The sequence below is a fragment of the Mirounga leonina genome, unplaced genomic scaffold (assembly GCF_011800145.1).
Source record: "Mirounga leonina isolate KUSES-001 unplaced genomic scaffold, KU_Mleo_1.0 Mir_150, whole genome shotgun sequence".
In the NCBI taxonomy this organism is placed as follows: domain Eukaryota; kingdom Metazoa; phylum Chordata; class Mammalia; order Carnivora; family Phocidae; genus Mirounga; species Mirounga leonina.
Genome location: NW_023270374.1, coordinates 29,144,419 through 29,169,599, shown reverse-complemented (window position 1 = coordinate 29,169,599; position 25,181 = coordinate 29,144,419). Strand labels below are relative to the sequence as shown.

The 25,181-nt window shown below is 44.7% G+C and overlaps 1 protein-coding gene across 1 annotated transcript in view; it reads left to right on the top strand.

Annotated features, from left to right (window-relative positions):
• The window catches only part of TTI1 (TELO2 interacting protein 1), a 45,289-nt gene that overhangs the window by 4,980 nt on the left and 15,128 nt on the right, over positions 1 to 25,181 (top strand). The window contains exons 2-5 of the mRNA XM_035006295.1: positions 11,962 to 14,291; positions 19,041 to 19,250; positions 22,188 to 22,336; positions 25,000 to 25,140. Coding sequence (XP_034862186.1) covers positions 11,990 to 14,291; positions 19,041 to 19,250; positions 22,188 to 22,336; positions 25,000 to 25,140 — 2,802 coding nt within the window. The 5' untranslated portion in view covers positions 11,962 to 11,989. The remainder of the gene's footprint in view (positions 1 to 11,961; positions 14,292 to 19,040; positions 19,251 to 22,187; positions 22,337 to 24,999; positions 25,141 to 25,181) is intronic.

Genomic DNA, 25,181 nt, shown 5'->3' with positions numbered 1-25,181 from the left:
TTTTTGCTTCAACTGTCAAACACAATTTAGAAAACTAAAAAGAATAAGGAAAGCCTATTGTATTTATACATATCTTCACTTACCACGTTCTTTCTTCCTCCTTGACATTCCAATATTCCTTTTTTTAATGTGTCCTTTCTGTTTAAAGAATTTCCTTTAGCCATATTTTTAGAGCAGGCCTGCTGGTGTTAAATTCTCTTAGGTTTCCTTTATCTGAAAATGTCTCAATTTCCACTTCATTCCTGATGAACATTTTTGCTGGGTGTAGGCTTCTGTCTTAACAGTTCTTCCCCTCCCCCCCCCCCCCCCCGCACCTGAAAGTTCCTGTGCCACTTCCTTCTGGCGTACATGGCTTCTGATGAGAAATCCATTTTCATTCCAATTGTTTTTCCCTATAAGCAAGGTATCATTTTTCTCTGGCTGCTTTCAAGATTTTTTCGTCATTCGTTTTCAGAAATTTAATTATGATGTCATTATAATTGATGTAAATTTCTTTGGGTTTATCCTGTTTGGGGGTCACTGAGCTTCTTGAGTATATAAATTTATATTTCTTGCCAAATTTGGGGGATTTTCAGCCATTATTTCTATGAGTACTTTTTCAGACCCACCCTTTTTCTCCTTTTCTTCTGGAACTCTTAGATCTTTTGTTATAGTCCTGTGGGTCCCTGAGGCTCTTTTCAGTCTATTTTCTTTCATTTGTTCAGATTAGGTAATTTCTATTATTCAGTTTTGCAGCTCATAGATTCTTTCCTGTGTCCTCTCCATTCTGCCTTTGAGCTCATCTACTGACCTTTTTATTTGTTATCGAATTTTTCAGTTCTAAAATTTCCATTTTTTTCTTCATATCTCCTGTTTATTTGCTGAGGCTTTCTATTCTTTCATTTGCTTCAAGCAAGTTCATAATTGCTCCTTTTAATCACGGGTGCTTTGGTAACTTTGTCAGATAATTCTCACATCTCTGCCATCTCAGTGTTTGATGTATTGATTGTCTTTTTTCTTTTAGTTTGAGATCTTCCTGGTTCTTGGTATGATGAATGATTTTTGATTGGACATTTTTGCATTATGTTCTGACACTCTGGATCTTATTTAAGCCTTCTGTTTTAGCTGGCTTTCTCTGACACCACTCTGGCAGGAGAACCAAGTGTAGGTAGAAGTCCAGAGTCCTCCTTCAGCCTCCTTTGACACCCAAGGGGAAGGGCTCCTCATTACTTCCCAGTAGAAGTGAGAGTCCCCGCTCCCCACTTGGTATCCACTGCACTACACTAAGGGTGGCCTCACTATCACAGGACAGTAGCAAAAGTCCTAACTGTCCACTAGGCCTCCTCTGACACTACCCCGATGGTGAGGAAAAGGAGTATATATTCTTTTTTTTTTTTTTAAGATTTTATTTATTTATTTGAGAGAGAGAATGAGATAGAGAGAGAGAGCATGAGAAGGGGGAGGGTCAGAGGGAGAAGCAGACTCCCCGCCGAGCAGGGAGCCCAATGCGGGACTCGATCCCGGGACTCCAGGATCATGACCTGAGCCGAAGGCAGTCGCTTAACCAACTGAGCCACCCAGGCGCCCAGGTGTATGTATTCTTGATGTACACCCTTCTCTAAGCTAAGAACCACTTTTCTAGAATGTACTGCCTACCAAAAAACTTCTTGTCTAGTAGAAGGTATAGGCACATAGTATTAGTGTAGTACAAAGCACGGTTCCACAAATATTCTGTAGAGGACAGCTGTAAATGAAATGAGCCTAAAGTAATTTCAGGAAGGATTTATGGGAAGTCTCCTTGATTCCCCTCCTCCACCTCTATTTTGTATACTCCTTAGTGTTCTGTTGTATACTCCTTCCTTGCAGGGCTAGACCCTCCAGTTAACTTTGTGGGGTTTTTTTAACTTACTTTTTTTTTTAAAGATTTTATTTATTTATTTGACAGAGAAAGACACAGCGAGAGAGGGAACACAAGCAGGGGGGAGTGGGAGAGGGAGAAGCAGGCTTCCCGCTGAGCAGGGAGCCCGATGCGGGGCTCGATCCCAGGACCCTGGGATCATGACCTGAGCCGAAGGCAGACGCTTAATGACTGAGGCCACCCAGGCACCCTTTCTTTGTCAAGACCTTAGCACAGTGCATGGCACATAGTATGTGCTAAGGAAACATTTGAGGTAGAAAAAAGAACAAGTAGGAAGCTACAAAATTTCAAGTATACTGGAGGTTTAATGTTTATCCAGCTTCTTTTACTCATTTATTAAACAAACAGTGCTTGGCAGACACTGTACCAGATGCTGGGAAAAATTACAAGTAAAGCTGTAACACTAAAAAAGTATACTGTTCAGTTGCAGAGGTGCACAAATAAACCAGCCACTTTATTTTTTTTTTAAGATTTTATTTATTTGTCAGAGAGAGAGAGAGCACAAGCAGGGGGAGTGGGAGAAGGAGAAGCAGGCTTCCCGCGGAGCAGGGAGCCCGATGCGGGGCTTGATCCCAGGACCCTGGGATCATGACCTGAGCTGAAGGCAGACGCTTAACGACTGAGCCACCCAGGCGCCCCTAAACCATTCACTTTAACCCCAGGCAGTAGTCCTCCAGTACACTCTGCACACTACTGCCAGATGGATCCTGAGCAAGTACTCCTTTCATCACCTGGTTCTTATTCTTCAGAAGACATAGTTTGTGTAGAATGTGTACAGTGGGGGAGTCCCATGCCTGGCTGGTTTGCAAACTTTTAAAATAGATTCACAAACGTACCTACCATCCCCACCACCCCAGTATAGATTCTGATTCATTAGCTCTGTTGTGGGACCCAGGAATCTGTGCTTACATTGTTCCCCCTTGATTCTGATAAACAGACTGGGGGGGGGGGGCTCTGGTATAGTGGAAAGTGTGCATATAGCCTTTGGAGTGCCACGGGCTTGAGGTGAATTCCAGGTCTGCCATCACTTGCTGTGTGACGAGGCATCACTTCACCTCTCTGAGCTTTGTGTTACTCAGCTGGTGGATGAGGAATTTTTATGTACATAAAATATCTAGTATATGCCTGGCATTTAGTGAAGTGTTTTTCAACAAATACTAATTCTCTTCCTTCTGTTCAAAAACCTGTATTGGCATTTTGTATGTCTGAACTCTTTTCTTTGGAATCTAAACCCAGTCTTTTTATCCATATGGTGGTTATTCAAAGTTAGAACTTTTGGAGAAAAGTCTTATGTACCAAGTTTATGTTATGTTGAAGAAATTGAAATTCATGGAAATCACACAGCCAGGTGTGGAGCGAGGACTTGAATCCAGATAATCACCTCTGGGTTCTTATTCTGTCCCTGTCCTAGAAACAACCTAAAAGTAGCCTAGCCAAAGTCTAGAGCTATGATTGCCCCTTAAGAATGAATCTAACAAGATCCTCCCGTAAAGGATGATATCAGCTACCTGTAGGAATGGCCCCAAGAGAAGAAGAAGATGGCAGTTTTTACCCAGAATCCAGTTCAGGCATAGCTGATATTAAAGCTCTACCAACGAGAGAACCAGACCTTAGAATATGGCTGTTGACTCAACAGGCATTTATTGAATACCTGCTGTGTGCCAGAAGCAATAAACAAACCTGTCCATTATCACTCTTCTAGAGCCTATATTCTAGTGAAAGGAGAGAGACAAGTAACAGGTAGATAATCTGGTTTGATGGATGGTGCTAAGTGCTATGGAGGAAAACTTTAAAGTCAGGGAGAGGAGATAGGGAGTGCCAGGGTGGGGAAGAGGGAGAATGGATTACAGTTTTAAACAGGAGTGATCAGAGAAGGCTCACTCAGAATTCATGTTTGAGCAAAGCCCTAAAAGCAATGAGAGGGCAAGTCATGAGGAAATATGGTGGAACAGCAAGTGCAAAGGCATAATGTTGAGAATGTCAGCCCGGGTGAAGTGTGGCTCACTTGCTGTGATGGCATCTCTATCTTGTCTCTACATTTCTAAGATGCTTTGACTTCCTTCCTCCTGGCCTTTGCTTGTAACAGCTATTTTACCTTGAGCAGCCTTCCCGCGTAGCCCTAAACATGTATTCCCCGAACTCCAACACAAATCCTCCTCCCTCCATGAACATTGCACTACTGAAGTTTATTCTTTTTCCAAATGTCTTTTGTACTTCTTTCTTTTTTTCTCCCTTGTTCACTTCTTGATTGTATGATATTACCTTGTGACCTATCATCTTACCTTTAAGTGTCTGTAAGGTATATCACCTTATCCTGTGCAGATTGCCCCATTTGTCTTCACCACCTAAACGCCATGGCCTAGGGGTGGTCCCTAGCCCATCCCTGTGACGAGGCAGAGAGGGAAGGGGAGACCGGGGAGAGGCTGGGGGGGGTCGGGCTCACCCATGTACTGTGATTGCAGATCTCTTCCCTTGCCTCTCCAGTGACTGCTTTCCGTGACCACAGTCTGGGTATACTGAGCTAGGAAAGGTGTAGTTGGCCATCAGCAATCCAGAACTGGTTATTCAGGCTTATGTTTATTCAGTCTCTGTCTGCCACAGTTGAACTCTGGGTGGTTTTCTCTACTCAGCCAGAGAATCCACTCTTTCTGAATGCCTCATCCCAGTGGGCCAGAACACCCCTGGTGCCATCAGTTATAGAAACATCAAACTTTGCAGCACCACTTTAAATAATCAGGGTTGCATTTTATAGGACTAGAATCTGGGATTCCTAAATCTCTAAACAATTCCTTTTGTAATTGACATGTTGTCACACAAGTGTGATCTCATGGCCATCTCATAAAGGTATATGATTGCCTTTTATAGTCATGTCAAAGTAGCAATTTGGTATACTTTCTTCCTTACAAAAAGCTGGTTTATGTATTTCTGAGTCTATAACCTATTCTTTTGAAGATCTCCAATTGTGGTAAATCTTCATCTATATAATACTCCATTGAGAGAATATACCACAATTCATCCATTCTACTGGAGATGGGCATTCAGGTGCTTTCTGTTCAGGGGCAGTTGTGGATAGTGTATTCTTGAACACACCTTTTGGTATATTTATGTATGCATTTCTGTTGGGTATTTATCAAAGTGGAATTACTAGGTCATAGAGCATGCCTATGTTTACCTTTAGAATAATAGATCCTGCCAAAGAGTTTTCCAAAGTAGTTGTACCAATTTACAATCCTACCTGCACTGATGAGAGTTCTTGTTGCTTCATTTCCTTGCTAACACCTAGTATTTTCTTTGTCTTTTTTTTTTTCCTTTTTCTCAGCTCAGCCCTTCTGGTGGGTGTGTAATGATATTTTATTGAGGTTTTAAATTGCATTTTCCTGACTGATGTTGAGTGTCTTTTTTCATATGTTGATTAGCCATTTGGACATCCTCTTTTTTTTTTTTTTAAAGATTTTATTTATTTATTTGAGAGAGAGAGAATGAGAGAGAGCGAATGCATGAGAGGGGGGAGGGTCAGAGGGAGAAGCAGACCCCCCGCTGAGCAGGGAGCCCCATGTGGGACTCGATCCCGGGACTCCAGGATCATGACCTGAGCCGAAGGCAGTCGCTTAACCGACTGAGCAACCCAGGCGCCCTAGACATCCTCTTTTTTGATATGTCTGCTCAAGTCCTTTTCCATGTTTTTGCTGGGTTGTCTTCTTAATGATTTATGAAAAATCTTATCAATATGAGTGTTTTGTCAGATATATAGCAAACATCTTTCCTCCTTTTATGGGTTGTCCTTTCCCTGTCTTAATGGCATCTTTTCAGGAACAGAAGTTCTTAATTCTAATGTAATCCAATTTATCCTTTTTTTTTTTTTTTTTTATGGTTAGCCCTTTTCTGTATCCTGTTTAAGAAATCTTTGCCTAGGGGCGCCTGGGTGGCTCAGTCGGTTAAGCGGCTGCATTCAGCTCAGGTCATGATCCTGGAGTCCTGGGATCGAGGCCCGCGTCGGGCTCCCTGCTCAGCGGGGAGTCTGCTTCTCCTTCTCCCTCTGCCTGCCTCTCTGCCTACTTGTGCTCTCTATCTGTCAAATAAATAAATAAAATCTTTAAAAAAAAAAAAAGAAAGAAATCTTTGCCTACTCCAAGATCACGAAGATGTTCTTCTCTGTTTTCTTAACATTTTCTTTACATTTCACATTTAAATCCAGTGTCGGATGGAACCAAGACATAGATACTTTTTCCTATGGATAGCCAAATGACACAGCACCTTCTATTAAAAAGACTATTCTTTCCACCAGGGCATTTCAACTTTACCTTTGTGAGGTATGTGGATCTGTTGCATATGAGGGAGCTATTCTGTTCCATTAGTCTGTCATTCTTTATGCTAATAATGCACTGACTTGACTTATCAGTACCTGTACAGTAAATCTTGAAATCAGATAGTGAAAGAACTTACACTACCACAACTTACCAACCTAATTTCTCTTCTTCAAGATTGTCTTTGCTGAAGCGCCTGGATGGCTCAGTCGGTTAAGCGCTGTTGGCTCAGGTCACGATCCTGGAATCCCAAGATCGAGCCCCACATCAGGCTCCCTAAACAGCGGGGAGCCTGCTTCTCCCTGTGCCCCTCACCCCACTTGTGCTCTCTCTCTTAAATAAATAAAATCTTAAAAAAAAAAAGATTGTCATTGCTATTTGAGGCACTTTGCATTCCCGTATCAATTTTAGAGTCATCTTATTACTTTCTACAAAAGTCCTGTTGGGATTTTGATGACTATACCAATGATTTTCAAAGCCGTTTTTGCTTCCATGGGGCATTTGACAGTGTCTGGAGAAATTTTTGGTTGCACCTGGGGGAATGCTACTGGCATCTGGGGGACAGAGGCCAAAGATGCTAGTAAATATCTTACAATGCATAGGACAGCCTACCACTAACAAATAATTATCAAACCCAAAATGTCAAAGGTGCCACTGTTGAGAAAGTCTGGATTAATATAATCATTGTTTCAGTGAGCTTTCGGTCTACCATTTTATTATTTTCTATATGAGCCAGTGGTTTTTCTTCTCTTTTCCTCATTTTTTACCTTTTTTTGGATAATTCAGAAAATATTATCGCATTTTTACTGCTGTCTGAACTTAAGTATATATTCTTTTACAGTTCTTTTGGTGCTTACCCTACAAATTCCAAATTATTGTACCACCTCCTGATACTACTAGACTTTTAATACACGTAACTCCTTTTACATCACCTGCCATGCACCTTTGCGCATTATTGTCTTACATTTTGGTTTTATATCTATACTTAAACTGCAAAAGACATAATTACTGTTTTGTACAGTTAGTATTATTTTATATTGGTATATTCCATTGTTCTTCATTGCCTCCTAAATAGCCATGCTTCTGTGTAGGTTCGTTTTTCCCTTTATTTTTTTTCCTTTAGTGCAGACCTGATAGCAATGAATTCACTTAGTTTTTATCCAAAAACATCGTTATTTCACATTCAGTTTTGAAAGCTGGCTTCATAGGGTATAAAATGCAAGCCTGATAGTTATTTCCTCTTAGCGCTTTAAAGATGTTCTTCTACTTCTACTGTCTTCTGGATTTCATCATTTCTGTGGAGAAGAATCTGTCAGTCTTACTGCTCCGTTACTTTTAAGATTTTTCTTCTTAGTTTCAGTTTATAACAGTTCTACTGTGATATGTCTGTTTTTGTCTTTGTACCGCCAACCTGGGTTTGCTGAGCTTCTTGAATCTGTGGGGTTGATCTCTTTCATGTGTTTGGACATTTCTCAGCCGTTTGTCCCCCAACAGCAGCCTTCTCCCAGAAGCCGTGTAGTTTGAGATCTCTAAAAACTGCAGGTTTGTCCCACCTCAACCCCACATAACCACATTTTAAAAGCATTATGGTTTCTCTTTCCTCAGTGACAGCCCTCGGCCTGGGCCACACTGTAATCCTGAGCTCATGCGAGGGTCGGCAAATGCAGCAAGGGCAATAAAATAAAATAAATAGTAAAATTTAAAAAAAGAAACAGCTATCGACTGTTGACTCACTGAACATTCACCCCTGGCTAGAGTATTCATCCACCTAGTCCTTGTTGCTTCCACAACTACTTATGCTTTAAGGAATTATTTTTGTAATTTATCTGGCTTTTTCTAGTTGTCAGCAAGAGTATTAGCCTGCCAATACCCTACCATATCCAACTTCAAGGTAGAAGGGGCCCGATGTTTTTGAGTGCTTGTCATGTGCCAGATGCCCTTCTAGGTTCAAGGTATAGGATTGCCCAGTCTAAAGTAACTTAAGACAGATGGATACAAAATCATGCAGCTTACGATGTTCCATAGTAGCGGTGTGCACAGTGGTGAATGTGAAACAGGACAAAGGAGGTGAATGTGAAGGAGCGCCACCTGCTTGGGAAATGGCAAATTTTGTCATTTTACGTGGCTGTAGTTTCAGGTGGAAGGAGTGAAGCCCTGAGAGCTGAGGTTGCTGAGATAGGCAGGAGCCTGATGGCCAAGGGCCCCGCATGCCATGGTGAATAGGTGGGCTAGGGAGCGCAGTTGAAGAATTTTAAGCAGCAAAGAGTGATCAGGTTTTTGTTTTAGAAAGATTACTTACATGTCATTGTGGAATGTGGATCCAAGAAGGGCAAGCACACGAGACCAGGGGCCCTCGAGGAAACAATTACAGCCAGTCCAACAATAAATAGATGGTTATCGTCACCAACAGATTTGAAAGATGTTGAAGGGGTAGAATTGATGAAATTTAAGAGAATGGTGGCATTAAGAGGGAGGTGGGAGAAAGAGAGGCTAAGGTTTCTAGCTCAGGTGAAGGCCGTAAATCACCAAGGGGACACCGACAAGCCAGCAGAGTTCAGTTTGGGATGGATTGTGTGTTCCCACTTCATTGGCTCTATTGCAGTTTGTGTTGTACAATCTGAGAGCATAGTTCAGGGGGGCCCCAGGTCGTCGTCTTGAAACTCCTGAGATGAATAAGAGAGATGTAGGGCCCCAGGCCATTGCCTTCACTCCAGCTTCAACCAGACCCTCTGATTTATTCTACCTTGTGTGCTGGGCTTCCACTTAAACATTTTATTTGAAATAAGTTTTCCATGCTAAAAGAAGAAAAAACAATTTACTAACAGTTTTTCCTTCCTCATTCATCTGCCCATTTTAGATCTCTGTTTAGAGTTGTTCATTTGAATGGAATCCTTTCTCAAGTATCTTCCTTGGGAGGGTGTGTGGGTAATGCCCTCTCTGAATCCTTGCTCCTGTTCTTGCAGTCTGACTGGTGACTGCTTGCCTGTATATAGGGTTTGGGGGCCACAGTCCTTTCTTTGCAGTCCGTAGATGCTATTCCATCGTCTTCTGGTGTCCCTTGTTGCATATGAGAAAGCCAGAGCCAGTCTTCTAAGTTGTTTGTTTCTTCCTGAAAGCATGTGTAATTTTCCTCTGTCTCTTTTAGCATACAGGAATTTTACCAGAGTGTGACTAGGTGTGTGTCCTTCTGTCTTTTCAGTCTCCAGATAAATCTTTCTGCAGCTCAGGGAAATGTTTCAGTTGTTTATTTGCTCTGGCTCCTCCATCTGGTCCTTTCTCTCCTTCCAGAATTCCCAGCTATTTACGTGTTGCTTTTCCAAGTCTCACGAGTTCCGTCTCTTTGTAGTTTTGTTCTGAGTTTTAAAATAGCTCTACTTGATCTTCCAGGCCACTGATTGGATCTCAGTAATTAACCATCTTTTTAAAAAAAATCCCATCAATTGAGCTTTTTCGGTGTGGAAAATCATGTTTTTAAAATTCTAAAAGATATCATTCGCCTTGTGATCAGACTTTTTTATTGCTCTTATTATTTTTCAAATTCTCGTCTGTCTCCCTTAGTGGTTCTGTTAGTCTAAGACTCACCACCTCAGACTGCTGGGTCCCATTAAGTGGCTGTCTTCCTTCCCTTCTGTTGTTCCAACTACAGTACCTCAGGCAGGGGACAGCACAGCAGCCTCTGGGTCATTCGTGTGTGAGCCAGTGCCAGTGGGAAGGCAGTAATCCCTGGCCGAGCCTTCTGGCGTCAATAGCTTGAGAAAGGGCAGATTTGAGCTTTCTTCCTTTCATAGCTTCTGGGGGGTGGTCACAGAGACCAAGAGATATCCCCCCAACAAGCCTCACAGTGACCAATATTGCCCTTCCTTGCAGAAGATCATGGGGCTCTGTGGACCAGACTCTCTCCAGGGTTTTAGAGCCTGATTGTTGCCCTGGAGCCCTCTCCTGACCCAGGAGGAAAATCCGGCACTGACTGTCTCTCTCTGGGCTGAGCAGATCTTGCCCACACTCACCAGGCACCACTTGCCTGCCAGCCCTGTAGTCAGTGGGGCTCTGGAGGGTTCATTGGATTGGGGACAGGAAGGGGCATCATCTGTTCAGAAGCCCCCAGTAAGTTGATCCCAGAGAGAGAGAGAGATTGGGAGAGACAGACAGACTGACAGACCCCACCAGCCTAGACAATCTCTAACCTCCCTCCAGTGCCAACATTTTATGATTGTACGTGTTTATGGTCTCCAGCTTCAGCTCAGTCCTCAGTACCCTTGGGCCACACTTTTATGTCTTCCCAGCATGCTCTGCTTCCCCAAAGGGAATATTTGAGACTTTTATTTCTCTCCTCAAGCCCTCTGTTTACCCCGCCCTCCCCCTTCTTGTTCACTGTCAGCCTATGACTTTGAATTTCTCCTCACAGAGAAAAGAGACTCTCTGGTATTAAGTTGCTCAGTTCGTTCGCTCACCTATAAACCTGTCTCCTTTCACTGCCTGCCTGCTGTCCATCTTTCCATCCTGCTGGACTCTCTCTTCTCCCATGATTTCTGTGATGGTGTGCGCTCCTGGTTTTCCCCTTTCTCTGGCTACTCCCTTCTGTTTTGTTCCGCTCTCCATCTCACCCAGCTCTGACTCTTCTTCCGTATCACTGGCTGCCAGGGGGTGTTCTCGGTGCGTAAAGTTGATCCTATTAACTTCCACTTAAAACCTCTCCATGACAGGAACAGGTGATAGAAGTCAAAATAGAGGTTACCACTGGGCAGGGGAGCAGGAATCAACTGTAAAATGGCTTGAGGGAGCTGGAAATATTCTTTGTCTTGTTTTGGGTGGTGGTTATATAGATCTCTACATCACAAAAACCCACTGAGCTGTACATTAAGACTAGTGTATTTTACTCTATAAATGTTATACGTCAACTTGAAAAAGATAAAACTGGGGTGCCTGCGTGGCTCAGTCAGTTAAACGTCTACCTTCAGCTCAGGTCATGATCCCAGGGTTCTGGGATCGAGTTCGGAGTTGGGCTCCCTGCTCAGTGGGGGGCCTGCTTCTCCCTCTGCCTCTGCCCCTCCCCCCACTCTTGCATGTGCATGCGCTCTCTCTCTCTCTCTCTCATAAATAAAATCTTTTTTTTTTTTTAAAGATTTTATTCATTTATTTGAGAGAGAATGAGATAGAGAGAGCATGAGAGGGGGGAGAGTCAGTGGGAGAAGCAGACTCCCTGCCGAGCAGGGAGCCCGATGCGGGACTCGATCCCGGGACTCCAGGATCATGACCTGAGCCGAAGGCAGTCGCTTAACCAACTGAGCCACCCAGGCGCCCTCATAAATAAAATCTTAAAAGAAAAAGAAAAAGGCAAAACCTTCAGTGGCTCTCCATTACTACCACAGGTTAAGATCCAAACTCGTTAGCATAGCCCACAGATTCCTGTTATTCCTCCCTCAAGTCTGGCTCAAGCCTCTTCCTCCTGTGAAACCTAGCCTGGCTTTCCCAGGCTTCTGACGCATGGGTCTCCCACACTCACTCAGGACCGTGAGCACAGGCCCGTCCCCCGTTCTTAGCAGCCTGTGTTGGAACTGTCCAGCTGCTTCCCTCAGTAGACCGGGGCCCCCTCAGAGGAGCAGCCACCTCTCTTCAGTTCCATTGCTCCCCTAGCACCTTGTGCAGTGACTGACACATAGGCCCCCACTAAATGTCTGTTGACTGAATGACTGCAGGTCCACTTTGAATTTGCTTTGAGCCTTGACCTTTACTGAAAAGTGTTCTTCCTCCGGCCTGCAGGATGCTTCCTCAGTGAGGCTACTGCACAATGGCAGTGTTCGATACTCCTGAGGAGGCCTTCGGTGCCTTACGCCCAGTCTGTGTTCAGCTCACAAAGACCCAGACGGTGGAGACCGTGGAGCACCTGCAGGCGAGGTTACAAGCTGTGAGTGACTCCGCCCTTCAGGAGCTTCAGCAGTACATCCTCTTCCCTTTGCGATTTACGCTGAAGACTCCGGGTCCCAAGAGAGAGCGCTTGATCCAGAGCGTGGTGGAATGCCTCACGTTTGTCCTCTCTTCAACATGTGTGAAGGAACAAGAACTTCTCCAGGAGCTCTTTTCGGAACTCTCTGCCTGTCTGTATTCGCCCAACTCCCAGAAACCCGCAGCTGTGTCCGAGGAGTTGAAATTGGCTGTGATCCGTGGCCTCAGCACGTTAATGCACTCGGCTTATGGGGACATCATCCTGGCTTTTTATGAGCCCTCCATCCTGCCTCGTTTAGGATTTGCTGTATCTTTACTGTTGAACCTAGCAGAACAGGAGAAATCAAAGCAAGTTAAAATTGCTGCCTTAAAATGTTTACAGGTTCTACTCTTACAGTGTGACTGTCAGGACCATCCGAGGTCCTTGGGTGAGCTTGAGCAGAAGCAGCTGGGGGATTTGTTTGCTTCTTTTTTACCTGGAATCTCAATGGCACTGACCAGGGTGATCACAGGAGACTTTAAACAAGGGCACAGCATTGTCGTGTCTTCCCTAAAGATCTTTTACGAGACAGTGAGTTTCATTATGGCTGATGAGCAGCTCGAAAGGATCTCAGAGGTCCAACCAAAGCCTGCAGTGGAGCATAGAGTCGCAGAGCTGATGGTTCACAGGGAAGCCAAGTGGGTAAAAAACACCAGTGACAAACTGACTCTCCTTCTTAAAAAGATCATTGAGTGTGTTTCAGTCCACCCACACTGGAAGGTCAGGCTGGCACTGATAGAACTCATCGAGGCCCTTCTTTTGAAGTGCAGTCAGTCCCTGGTTGGTTCGGCTGGACCCCTTCTGAAGGCTTTGGTGGGTCTAGTAAATGATGAGAGTCCTGAAGTCCAAGCCCAGTGCAATAAAGTTCTGAGACATTTTGCAGACCAGAAAGTAGTGGTTGGCAACAGAGCCTTTGCTGACATCTTGTCAGAAAACCTGCATTCCCTCGCCACGTCTCTTCCCCGCTTCATGAACTCCCAGGACGATCAGGGCAAATTCTCTACTCTCTCCCTGTTACTCGGTTATCTGAAACTCTTGGGCCCCAAAGTGAACTTTGTCCTCCACTCTGTAGCCCATCTTCAGCGCCTTTCCAAAGCGCTCATCCAAGTGCTAGAATTGGATGTGACTGACATCAAAGTCGTCGAAGAGCGGTGCTGGAATTCTGGTCACCTGAGCGCTTCTCCGGAGACTGCGGCTCCGCAGCCGTGGAGCCCAATGCAGAGGAGATATTTCCGCTTCTTCGCCGATGAGAGGCTTTTCCTGCTCTTGCAGCAGGTGTGTCAGCTTCTCGGTTTTTATGGGGACCTCTATTTGCTCGTAGATCACTTTATGGAGCTGTACCACGAATCTGTGGTTTACCGGAAGCAAGCCGCCATGATCCTGAATGAGCTGGTTGTGGGGGCTGCTGGGCTAGAGGTGGAGAATCTTCATGAAAACCATATTAAGACAAGCCCCGAGGACCTGAGGGAGATCGTGACATCTATACTGGAAGAATACACAAGCCAAGAAAACTGGTATTTGATCACTTGTATGGAATCTGAAGAAGTGGAAGAGGAGCTAACAATGAAGCGGTCAGGCCTCCAGGCCATCGCATGTGGTGCATACACCTGCCAAGTGACATCTTTTTCAGCCTTCTCAAAGCCAAGTCCCACTATCTGCTCCATGAACAGCAACATCTGGCAAATATGCATCCAGCTGGAAGGGATTGGCCGCTTTGCGTACGCACTAGGAAAAGACTTTCGTTTGCTCTTGATGTCAGCCCTCTATCCAGTACTGGAGAAGGCTGGGGACCAAACCCTGCTCATTAGTCAGGCAGCTACCAGCGCCATGATGGACATTTGCCACGCTTGTGGCTACGACTCTGTGCAGCACCTGATCAATCAAAATTCAGACTATTTGGTGAATGGGATCTCTTTAAATCTGCGTCATCTGTCTCTGCACCCCCATACCCCAAAGGTCTTGGAAGTCATGCTGTGGAACTCGGACGCTAGCCTGCTTCCTTTGGTGGCAGATGTGGTTCAGGATGTCTTGGCCACTCTGGATCAATTTTATGATAAGAGAGCGACTTCCTTTGTCGGTGTCCTGCATGCCCTGCTGGCAGCATTAGGTACATTCAGAGCCCTTTTTAATGCTAATTTCGGGGAAGGCCTAGTATCCTTGTTTGCCTAATCTTATCTTTTGTTTGTGTGTGGTTATGCTGTGGAGGACATTATTTGAATAGTTGTTGGTCCAGTCCTACATGTTATGCCAGGGTTCCACTGCTTTTTATATATATATATATATATACACGTAGATATATATAAAATATATGTATATATTATATATATCTCATAGATGTTATTAATATGTATGTTACTATATAGTAATATGTAATGTATTTTAATATATACATATATGTAATTTTAATAACACACATATATATACACACATACACACTCTTAATAACCTCTATCATATATTGAGCTCCTGCTCTGTGTCAGGGACATAAACCCTGCAGACTAAATGTAAACATCATTTTTATTTTACAGAAAAGAAGAACTAAGGCTCAGTGAGACTGACTTAGCCAGGGTCACACAGGCAATAAAGAGTAAAGTCAGGATTTATGACAGTTTTGTTCTTTTCAGTAAACCAAACTGCTTCTGACAGTACGTGGGGTTAGCAGTATCTGTGCTAATGGAGAACAGGAATAACAGGAATTACTCAGTCCACAGATGCGCTAGAGCGTTACTGTCCACTAGAACTTTCTGTGATGATGGAAATATTCTATATATGTTCTGTCCATCACAGTAGCCACTAGGTACATGTGGCTAGTGTCACTGAGGCACTGAATTCTTTATTGTAACTTAAATAGCCACATGTAGCTAGTGACTACCATACTGGACAGAGGTCTAGAGACTTTCTTTTAACCTTTGAATTGTATGAGGTGGTTTGAGTTTCTCTCCTTCCTTTTGTCCTATTGGGTATCTATTGGAGGTGTTCATAACCATTAAAATGGCAAAGTTTTGGACAATAAGAAAAAGAGTCTCTCAATTAGATTGTCTTTGAATGAAAAAATAACGAGCTGTATACTTGAGTCCCTTTTATCCAAAGACCATATCTCTAGTATTTATCTCAGCCCAATAGCCTCCATGGTAGGTGAAAATGTCACTGACCTCATTTTGTCAGCCCAGAAATCCAGGATTTCTTACATGTAAGAAAGTTTGCCACAGCAAGGAGGGTGGCTGGAACAGAGACCTTCGTCTGCCCTGTACCTGATACCATTTCCAGTGTTCATTCATTCATTCATGAACATTCGCATGCCATCTAAATGTTTTTTTATTCATTCGTTTAATAAAGAGTAGCTGCCGTGTGTCAGACACTGTGCTTAGTAATCAGGATATAGCAGTGAGCAAGATGAATAAACTCAACTTTCTTGCTCCTGCAAAGGAGATGACCAGTAAATCATTAAACAAGTTCATTTTAGAGTCTAATAAGCACTCTGAAGAAAACAGACAACCTGATGCAAGAGAGGAGCAGGGTAGGATACTTTAAGTAGAGTGATCAGGGAGGGCTTCTCTGAGGAAGCAACACTAGAGCTGAGACCTGAAGGCTGAGAAGGGCCCCTCGGTATGTGTGGAGCTGTCCTATCCTTCTTAGGTTTTTTTAAGAACCTTCGGGCAAAAGAAACAGGTGCAGAGCCTGGGAGAGAGGCCATTGTGGAGAGAGTAGTATGAGATAAAGCTGGTAGGTGAGGCGAGGATAAACCCCACATGGTCTTGTAGACCAACGGAGGGAGTTTGGAAGGCAGCTATGCTCACCACTATACCACCAACGCAACAACGGAGGGAGTTTGGATTTTATTTTGCAACCACTCGGAAGTCTGTGGACTGGACTGGTTGCTGGGATGTCAGCAGTGACCAAGAAGGACTGGACCCCTGCCCTCACAGCAGCACTGCTGAGCCTGGCTCATGGCTTCCGTGGTCTGAAGCTAGCCCAGACTTCCACCTTCAGTGCTTTGGGGAACTAGACTACATTGTCAGTTTGAGATTTTGGAACTATATTGAGAAAAGGCCTATTAAATATATCCTCTCAGGAGATAATCTCAGTTGGGGCCTTGAAAAATGAATTGTCTTGGGTTGCTGATGTCTTTGGTCACCTTGAAAGGAGAAACCCTGTGTAGCGCTTTATTTTTTTTAATTGAAGCGGAAGAGGAAGGGTCTCCACTGTAGAGAGAAAAACGAGGATGATTAACATTGAGTTGAGGGCATCCTACGGAAAGAAGCAAAATGGGGGATGGCTTTCCTGAAAGTGTTGAAATCACCCCAAATATATTTGCATTTGAAATGGTGAGCCACACTGAAGTAGAGTTGGTCAGTCGTTCACGAATCAGAGTAGCACTGCATGCTGCCGTTTGTTTGTCTTTCAGTTGTCTAACTGATGGCCACTCTCATTTTTTATTTTATTTTGAGAGAGAGAGAGAGAGAGAGAGAGAGAGAGAGAGAAGGGGGGAGGGGCAGAGGTAGAGGGCAGACTCCCCACAGATGTTCGATCTCACGATCCTGAGATCTTGACCTCAATGATGGCCACTCTTTTAAGATGGGAATGGAACTGTGGTCTCAGAGAACCTCTAAAAAGTCTTCAAAGGACCCAGCACATGTTTTAGAAAATGGAGTTACCATAAATACCAGTGTTCCACAGCCATTGGCTGAAAAGCATTAGGTGCCACAGTGAGGGCAAGAACTACCAGTTCAGTTACTGCTGAGCACCACCTACCAGTTGGCCGATGACTCATAGCAACAAGAGTAGGGTAGCTTTAAAAGTAAGAAAGAGTCCATGCCATGCACCTTAGCACTGAGAGGCTGTGCCACATCCATACGTGGAGGGCTGCCACCTCGTTTTCATGGCTGCGTAGGATTCTGTTGTGTGGCTGCACACAATTTACTTAAATGGTCCTTTCTTGGTGGAGATTTTGGTTGTTTCCATTCTTTTGCCACCACCACAAAAAAAAAAATTGCTGCAATGAGTATCTTTATAGGTCATTTTGAACATGTCTGAGTATATCAATAGGGTAAATTCCTAGGGAGGAGTATTGGCTTAGAGGACAGTACATTTAATCTGGGGGTTTTTTATTTGTGTTTTTGTTTGTTTGTTTGTTTTAAGTAATCTCTATACCCAATGTGGGGCTCGAACTCACAACCCCAAGATCAAGAGTCACATGTTCCACTGAGTGAGCCAGCCAGGCACCCCACATTTAAGTTTTGGATGGAGAGTTTCAAACTGCTCTCCAAAGAGGTTGCACCAATTTAAACTCCTGTCAGCGGTGTAGCAGAGTGCTGATTTTGCCACCCCCTCATCACCATATTCCCGAGCTTTTTGCTAATCCTTGCTTATCCAATAGGAGAAAAATAGCACCTTATTATAGTTTAATTTACATTAAGAGTGAGGCTGAGTTCTTTTCATGTTTAAAAGCCATTTTTGTAAGCAAGGACTTTAGTGTCTGGTACTAGCCTAAATGTAGAAATGTAGGAATCACATATCTTCTTTGAGCATTGTAAATGCTAAGTCCTGATTTTAACTCGTTGGGAATGCAATCCCTTGGAGTATACTAGGGCCTGACTTATGTGTGGGGACGGGGCATTGAGGAAATGGCATAATTGATCCCCTACATGTAGAACCTCTAGGTTCTGGAATGAAGACTGTCACCCAGCATTTGCTCTCTGCGGTTCCCATTGGCCTGGCCCTGGCATCTCCCATCTGCTGTTGCTCCAGCTCTGCGCACGTGCTCCTTGATAGAAAGGAGATTAGCAGGTGCGAAAGGTTATCAGAGGCATTTTTCCTGCTGTCTGTAAAAGAATGAAAATTCACACTGGAGTTTTCTGGGATTTTTTTTTATTGTTGTTTCTTTAAGTGTTAAGAGCCTTTTTTGAAATGAAGCCCTAGGGGAAACCCAGTATACAAAAATAGCTGAAATCAGAGCTGCTGGGTTAGAGAGGAGTTAGACGCCCTGGGCCCACTCCTTTAGCATGCTGTCTCTTGGGGCCCTCCCTGTTGTGGCCCCGAGACATTCCTGCAGAACCGTTAGGGTTCCTCAAGGCACAGTTTGAAAGCCACTGGTTCAGTGATGTTTAAGGCTTATTCTGTGGTGACACATCAGAAATACTGGAGCATCCCGAAGAAGGAAAAGCTTTGGAGAGAATATGTCAGCCTTTTCTATCAGAAATACAGATGTGAGGGTCTGTGTCCATTCCAAGACTCTATAGAGCCTGTCTTCTTCTAATGAAGAGTGCATCCTGTACTCAGAATTTTGTCACTTGTATGTATTCTCTTGCATATTTTCTCATTCAGCATATATTTGAGCACCCACTCCATGCTGGGCTTGTTGGATTCCAGTGGCAATCAGTGGAGCAGAGTCTAGTGGGAGATTCAGACACTAAACAGTACACTCAAGATAAATGTAATTATAAATCATGATGAGTTGATATGAAAGGAAAGAAGATAGTACTATATAAGAAAGCCTATAGGGACCTAAATTAGATTGGGAAGTCAAGGGATGGCTTTACCAGGCAAGTTCTATGTGTACTGAGACATGAAAGGTGAATTGGAATTAGCCAGATGTGATGTCATGAGGAAGGTACTCCAGACAACAAGAACAGCATATGGAAAACATTCTGGGGTCGGAAAACACCTGCCACATTGGAGGAATGGGAAGATGCTCGGTTCACGGGCAACTGGGAGGGGATGGAAGATGAGGTTGGAGAGACGGAGGGACCAAATTGTGTGGGGCCATGCAGGCCATGGCAAAGAGCTTATTCTACCTCTAGAGTACTAATGCCTATTGTCAATGACCGTGGTGATCATTATAACACTTTATTTTCAGCCCAGTGGTTCCCAGACACAGGTGATCTCGGGCAACCCCAAGAGCAGAGTGCAGGGGAGGAGGGAAGTCATTTGAGCCAAGGACCAGCAGCTCCTGAGAAAGGACTTGAGAATACCACCACAGCAGAAGACATTGAACAATTTTTGCTGAACTACCTCAAAGAAAAGGATGTGGCAGATGGAAATGTCTCAGATTTTGATAATGAAGAAGGTAACTGTTTATTTTGGCTTAGCCAGTTTTTTCTTTTTGAAGCAGATTATTATGAGAATGAGATCTCATTACAGAAAGTTTGGAAATCAGAAAAGTCAGTCATGACCCTACCATGCTCAACAGAAGCAACTTCATTTTTTTGTGCCATCTTATCCCATTCTTTCCTGTTGCAGACCTGTTTATATATGGTCACAGCCACAGCTTAAATGCATTATACTCTTTTTGCACTTAGTTATATAATCAGCAACTCTCCACGTTGCTATAGAGTTTTCATAATTAATGTTTTAATAGCTGCTACTAAGTATCCATTCCCCTGTGGGACGTTTGGGTTGCTTCTAGCTTTTCACTCTAATAAACAGTGTGGCAGTGGATGATTCTGTGCACGTGACCTTTTCCCTTTTTTTTTTGCATATTTCTTTAATAAATCCCAGAAGTGGGATTTCTGGGTCAAGGATATGAACATTATTTTATGCTTGCCAAATTGCCTTTCAGAAAGGTTGTGTCAATTTATACCTTCCCTTCAGCAGCGTGGGATTAACACTGGTTGTACCACAACCTTGCCAACATTGGCCATTTACGAGTTTCACTTCTTGCTAAATTAATAGGTGAAAAATGGTTCTTGATATTTGACTTTGCATTTCTTTGATTACAGGCAAGGTCGAACATTTTCCTATATGTTCCTTTCCTGACAATTTTTTTCTTGTTGCCATTGTCTATTCATATGCTTTGTCCCTTTATTTATTGGCGGGAGGAGATTTCAATGTTTTTCTTACCTATTTATATGATAAAGGAGAAGGGAGTTCAGGCTGGTTGAAGCTCTGGCCTGTTGTTTTATTCACAAGCTCAATCTGGAGCTTCAGGTCACGGAACGATTAATAAATTGTTAGAATCTCCTCTGCAAATATAAAATGCCAAGTCATAATGAGCTTGGTGGTCTCAGAACTATCCTAAATCGAACCGAGTCCCAAATTAGTTTGTTAGGGTGGAATTGAGCAGGATTCTTTTTCTTTTTTGGTGGTCTCCACTCCAAGATTCCGGTGAAGTGAAACCAGTACTTCCAGGATAACAGGAAATAGTGGTTCGATGCAACTAACTACCGCCAGTTCCTGCGGTGTGTCAGGGAATTATCACAGAGCCCGGGTAATGATTTATGCGGAACGGAGTCGTTGCCCTCCCCGAGGACAGTTTTCTGATCAGAAGTCTATTATCAGGCCTTTTCTTCTCAGTTTTATTTCTTAAGCCAACCCAATCTTTCTTTTCCTGACCTGCATCCCACACCAAAACCCGGAAACCCAGAGGGAGGGGAGGCATCATGATCCCTCGTAATCCGGATTTGCCATTTTTGTTTGAAATTCTAGCATTGTCTGTGAATCCATTCTTTCACGATTAGGATCTTCTGGTTCTAGTTGATGTTGGCTAGGAGCAGACTGAATGAATCAACCTTTCTCCCAGTAATGGAAGAATCCACATCCCTCAAATAACATTGTGCAATAGGTGAATTTCAAACAACAAATCCTCTGGGAAGAAAAGCACAGCCTTCTCATTCTTATAATTATCATTCATCAAGTACACACCACACACTTGGCATTATAAAGAATGTTTGGCTTGATGTTGGTTTGACATGTGTTTTTTGCTTTAGCCACGATGAAAGCACCTCATGTATCTGAGGTCCCTTTCTCCAAGAAATCCAAGCATTCTACAAATGCATTTTCATTTATCTTGTCAGCATCTGGTAGAGACAGGTGTGGCCTCTGCTATAAGATTCTGTTTTTTTCCAGCAGAGGAAACAGAAATGGGAAAAAGTGAAGCGAACAACGTTCAGCTCAGTGGAAATGAGCATAGCTAGTAATGGTGGCTTGGTGGGGGGGGGGGATGGTACGGAACTGGGGGCTGTAAGTACATAGAGGAAAATTTTTCAGGGTAGGGATTTTGGCCTGGGTTTCATGCAACTCTCAGGTCTTTTTGTTGTTGTTTTAATTTACAAATTTATGCCTATCATGCACAACACGGCACTCTAGGCAGTAAAAGAATGCTAATAGCTGGTGACATTCATCTTATTTGACTGTCAACAAGCAAATGAGGTGTGTGTGCTTTATACCTTTTTTCCAAATGAAGTAATGTAGGATGAGAGGGTTGCTAATAGGTGTGCAGGCAGGACTTGAACTGACCTCCTTTGACCAAACCCATCCCTGTGTATTGCGCCAAGCTGCCCCACTGGTATCTCATGCAGACATCCTTAAGGCCTGATCTTGGCCATCGAATGATCTCACAGGCTGGTGGAGGAGACACATGAGCCTTTTAGTCAAAGAATGAACCAAGAAGAGAGAAAGGGTAAAGGTCAGGGCAGAGGCCAGCCAGGGAGCTGCCCAGCCTCAGGGCTCCAAATTAGAATGTTGCCCTCTTAGGTTTTTATTTGAAATATTTATTAATGGAAATTTAGAAAAGACCGAAGGTATAGGAAAAAAAATCAAAATCCCATATGATCTCATGACCCCATCTCTGTTAGTATTTCATTGTCCTTCCTGCTATGCAAAAAATATACATAATAGTGCTCCCACTGTGTATGCAATTTTATTATGTACTGCTTTTCTCCTTTTAACACAATATTCTTTCATAAACATTTTCCCTTGTTAAAGCCCTCAGTAAACACAAATTTGGGGGCCCTCATGATATGTCATAATTATTTCCCCTTGAGTGGCCATAGTGGCCATGGAGGGGTTCTCCCCCCCACCAGACCCCCCAGTTTTTAGTTGTTATAGTTAATGCTCTGGTGAATATCTTGACTCATAGCTTGACCCAAATTTTATATGGTTTCCTTAGGATCAGTTCCTAGACATTTTCCCTTGTAAATGCTATTCCTGCGTCTGAGGTTGGGAGATCATGTCGAAGTGGGGCATCTCTCAGAAAACACTGTCCCCAGTTATGCTTTTTTTCCAGAGGAGCAGTCAGACCCTCCGAAGGTAGACGACAGTGACACTGGTCCCGATGTGGAGCCGCCGCTGCCAGTGCAGATCCAGATAGCCACAGATGTGATGGAACGCTGCATCCACTTGTCGTCAGATAAAGATCTGAAAATCCGCTTGAAGGTCAGTGTGCAGCCCCTTCCCTGCATTTGCATGGCAGCAGGACTCCGGGTCGCTCTGGCTGGCAGTGCCTGCATGGGTGAGCAAGAGGCTGCCCTTATCTCCTGGTCCATGTGGGGTGGCCAAGAGAAAGCATCGGGAAGAAGTTATCTGTGGGATGACAGCCTTATGTCCTTCTGTATCAGCTCAGATGCCAAAAGGGAGCCAATTCCCCTTTGTGGAATTAAAAAAACACAAAGTTTTGGACATCCATTGACTCTCCAAGGGAAAGAAAGTCCTATGCTTTGGACAGGATATCGTTTCCTGAAGTCACTTAATGTGGGAGGCAGGTTTTAATCCTTGGAAGCCGTCATTCTTCCAAGACTGACTCTGGCCCCCATCTCTGTTTCTCTTTCCATGTTCATCCCCAGAAAAACACCCACAGTTCTTAATTGTACTTCCTCATTTGCTGGCAGTTTCCCAAGAGCATCCCCGTCAGCAAGGACTTAAACTGTGTGATAGTGAAACTGGGCAGCAGGGCAGCCAGGCGTGGGGACAGGGCTTTCAGCATCACCTGGGAGAAGCTCTCACGGGGAAGGGCCTGGTCCTTCCCACTCCCAAGCAGGTGTGAGAAACACAGCTGCCTCGGTGAGTTACTGCTAGTGATGAGAGCATGCTGCCCTGCTTGGGGTGGTGGGCTAAGAAACCCCAATCCAGGATCATCTCAGATCTCAGGGTCTGTGCTTGGTGGAACTTGTTTCGTTTCCCCAGAGACACTTCCTAGCATTCATCTCTTGTTGCATTCAGCAAGTACTCTCTGAGTGCCTGCTATTTGCAAGGCTTGATTGTAGATGTCCGGGTGATACATGAGCTGAGTGTCTTCCCTTTTATGGAGGCTCTGTAGCAGCTGTGTCCATATGTGTCCAATGACCGTAGTCATTGAGATCACCAGCATTGGGAGTCAGACCTACATACCTGAATTCACATCCTGGCTCTGCCTCTCTGACCTTGAGCAAGTTACTTCACCTTTTGAAGCTTCTGCTTTTTCTGTAAAATGGATGTGATGGTACCTGCCTCGCTGGGTTGGTGATTATAAATACGAAACAGTTTGCATCAGGCATGGCGCACACACATTCACTCGTTCATTCACCCAGTGTTTATTGTGGACTGCTGCAGGTCAGGCAGAGGGTGTGCAGAAGGAAGTGAAGCAGGCATCCCTGTCTTCGTGGAACTTCCTATCTCTCGTGGGGAAATATACAAACACACACCTAGAAGGTGAAGAAATCTCTGAAGATAATAAGCAGGTTCTGTGATAGAAGATCGTAATTCACCCATCCAGTGAATGTGCATTAGGAGCCTACGCTATACCAAACCCTGTTGAAGAAGACAGAGCTTATGCCCTGATTTCGGCTAGGTTGCTGGGGGAGGCCTCTCCCAAGGTGGTGATACTCGAGCCAAGACTTAAAGGCTGAGAAGGAGCAAGCCATACAAAGGGGCAAAGGCAAGGAGAGGAATGTCTTAGGCAGAAGGAGGAAATGTCTGTCTTGGAATCGGTGGCATCTGACGTACCTTGCCCAGGTAGTGACAGAACTCCCACGCCAAGCCAGTGATAACAGCGCCGTTTCCGCTGGCTTGCTCTGCTGTCCGCTACGTGCCGAGGTTTCTCTTCCTCTCCTGCCTGCCTGTTCCCCTCACGGGCGGGCCCTCTTTGGTTCTTTGTTGCTCTTCCGGTCTCGGTGTGACCAGCACACAGTAGACGTCCAGCAGGGTTTACTGCTCGATTAGCAGACCTCGCCCTATCTGACTCAGCCGTGTACCCTCCCCTGCTCTGTGAAGGCCGGCCCGTCTCTGGGAGGAGAGGCCCACTGGTCATCGTCGTGACCCCTGCCAATGACACCGAGGCCGGCCAGTCGTCTCCCTCTGAACTGCAGATCAGGACATGTGCTCTCGGGGAGGGTGAAAAATCCAGTTTACATCTGGGCCACTCCGAACCTTTCTTCTGAGATGGACCTGTAGCTCGGCTACTTGGCTTCTCCATGTAGAAGAAAGAGAACATGACCTCACCCAGCCTCTCAGCGTCCTCCCCTCCCTAGCTCCTGTCTCAGCCAGTGCTGCCTACATCTGTTCGGTGGCTAAGCCTGACTCCAGACAGCCCCTTTGGATACCTCTCTTCATTGCCCCGATATCGGGGGCCGTCAGCGGCTACACACCTCATATACACGTTCCAGTATATACATACCTCCAGGACAGACCTCAGACCCCTTCAGCCCTCCACTGCCACCCTGTGGCTGCATCCCTGTCCTCTCCTGCGGGCACGTGCCTGCTTCCTAAAGGGCCTGCTCCTATCTCTCTCCTGCTGCAGGCCCCTCCCCCACTCAGCAGCCAGAATGATCTTTTTCAAACATGAATTGTATCATGGCACTTTCCTGCCTAAACCATTCTGATGGCTCCCCACTGCACTTAGTACAAAATAAAAAATTCTAACGTGACACCGTCACGGTCTAGTTCCTCTTCCCCCTCCTGTGTCACGCTACACGTGGCACTGCTTCAGTTCCCTGAGCCCTGCAAGCCCTTCCTCCTCTGGGTCCTGGTTGCCATTTCCACCTCTAGGAACTTCCAGGAACACTCTTCCACGCTTCCTGTGACTAACTCCTACTCTGCTGAAATCACATCCTCTCTTCTTTCAGGTCTTGGATGTGCTGGATTTGTGTGTGGTTGTTCTGCAGTCCCACAAGAACCAGCTCCTTCCCTTGGCTCATCGGGCCTGGCCCTCACTCGTGCACCGACTCACCAATGACGACCCCCTGGTGGTGCTCAGAGCTTTCAAGGTACTGTGCAGACACCCCACCACTGCCGCGTGGGTGGGGGC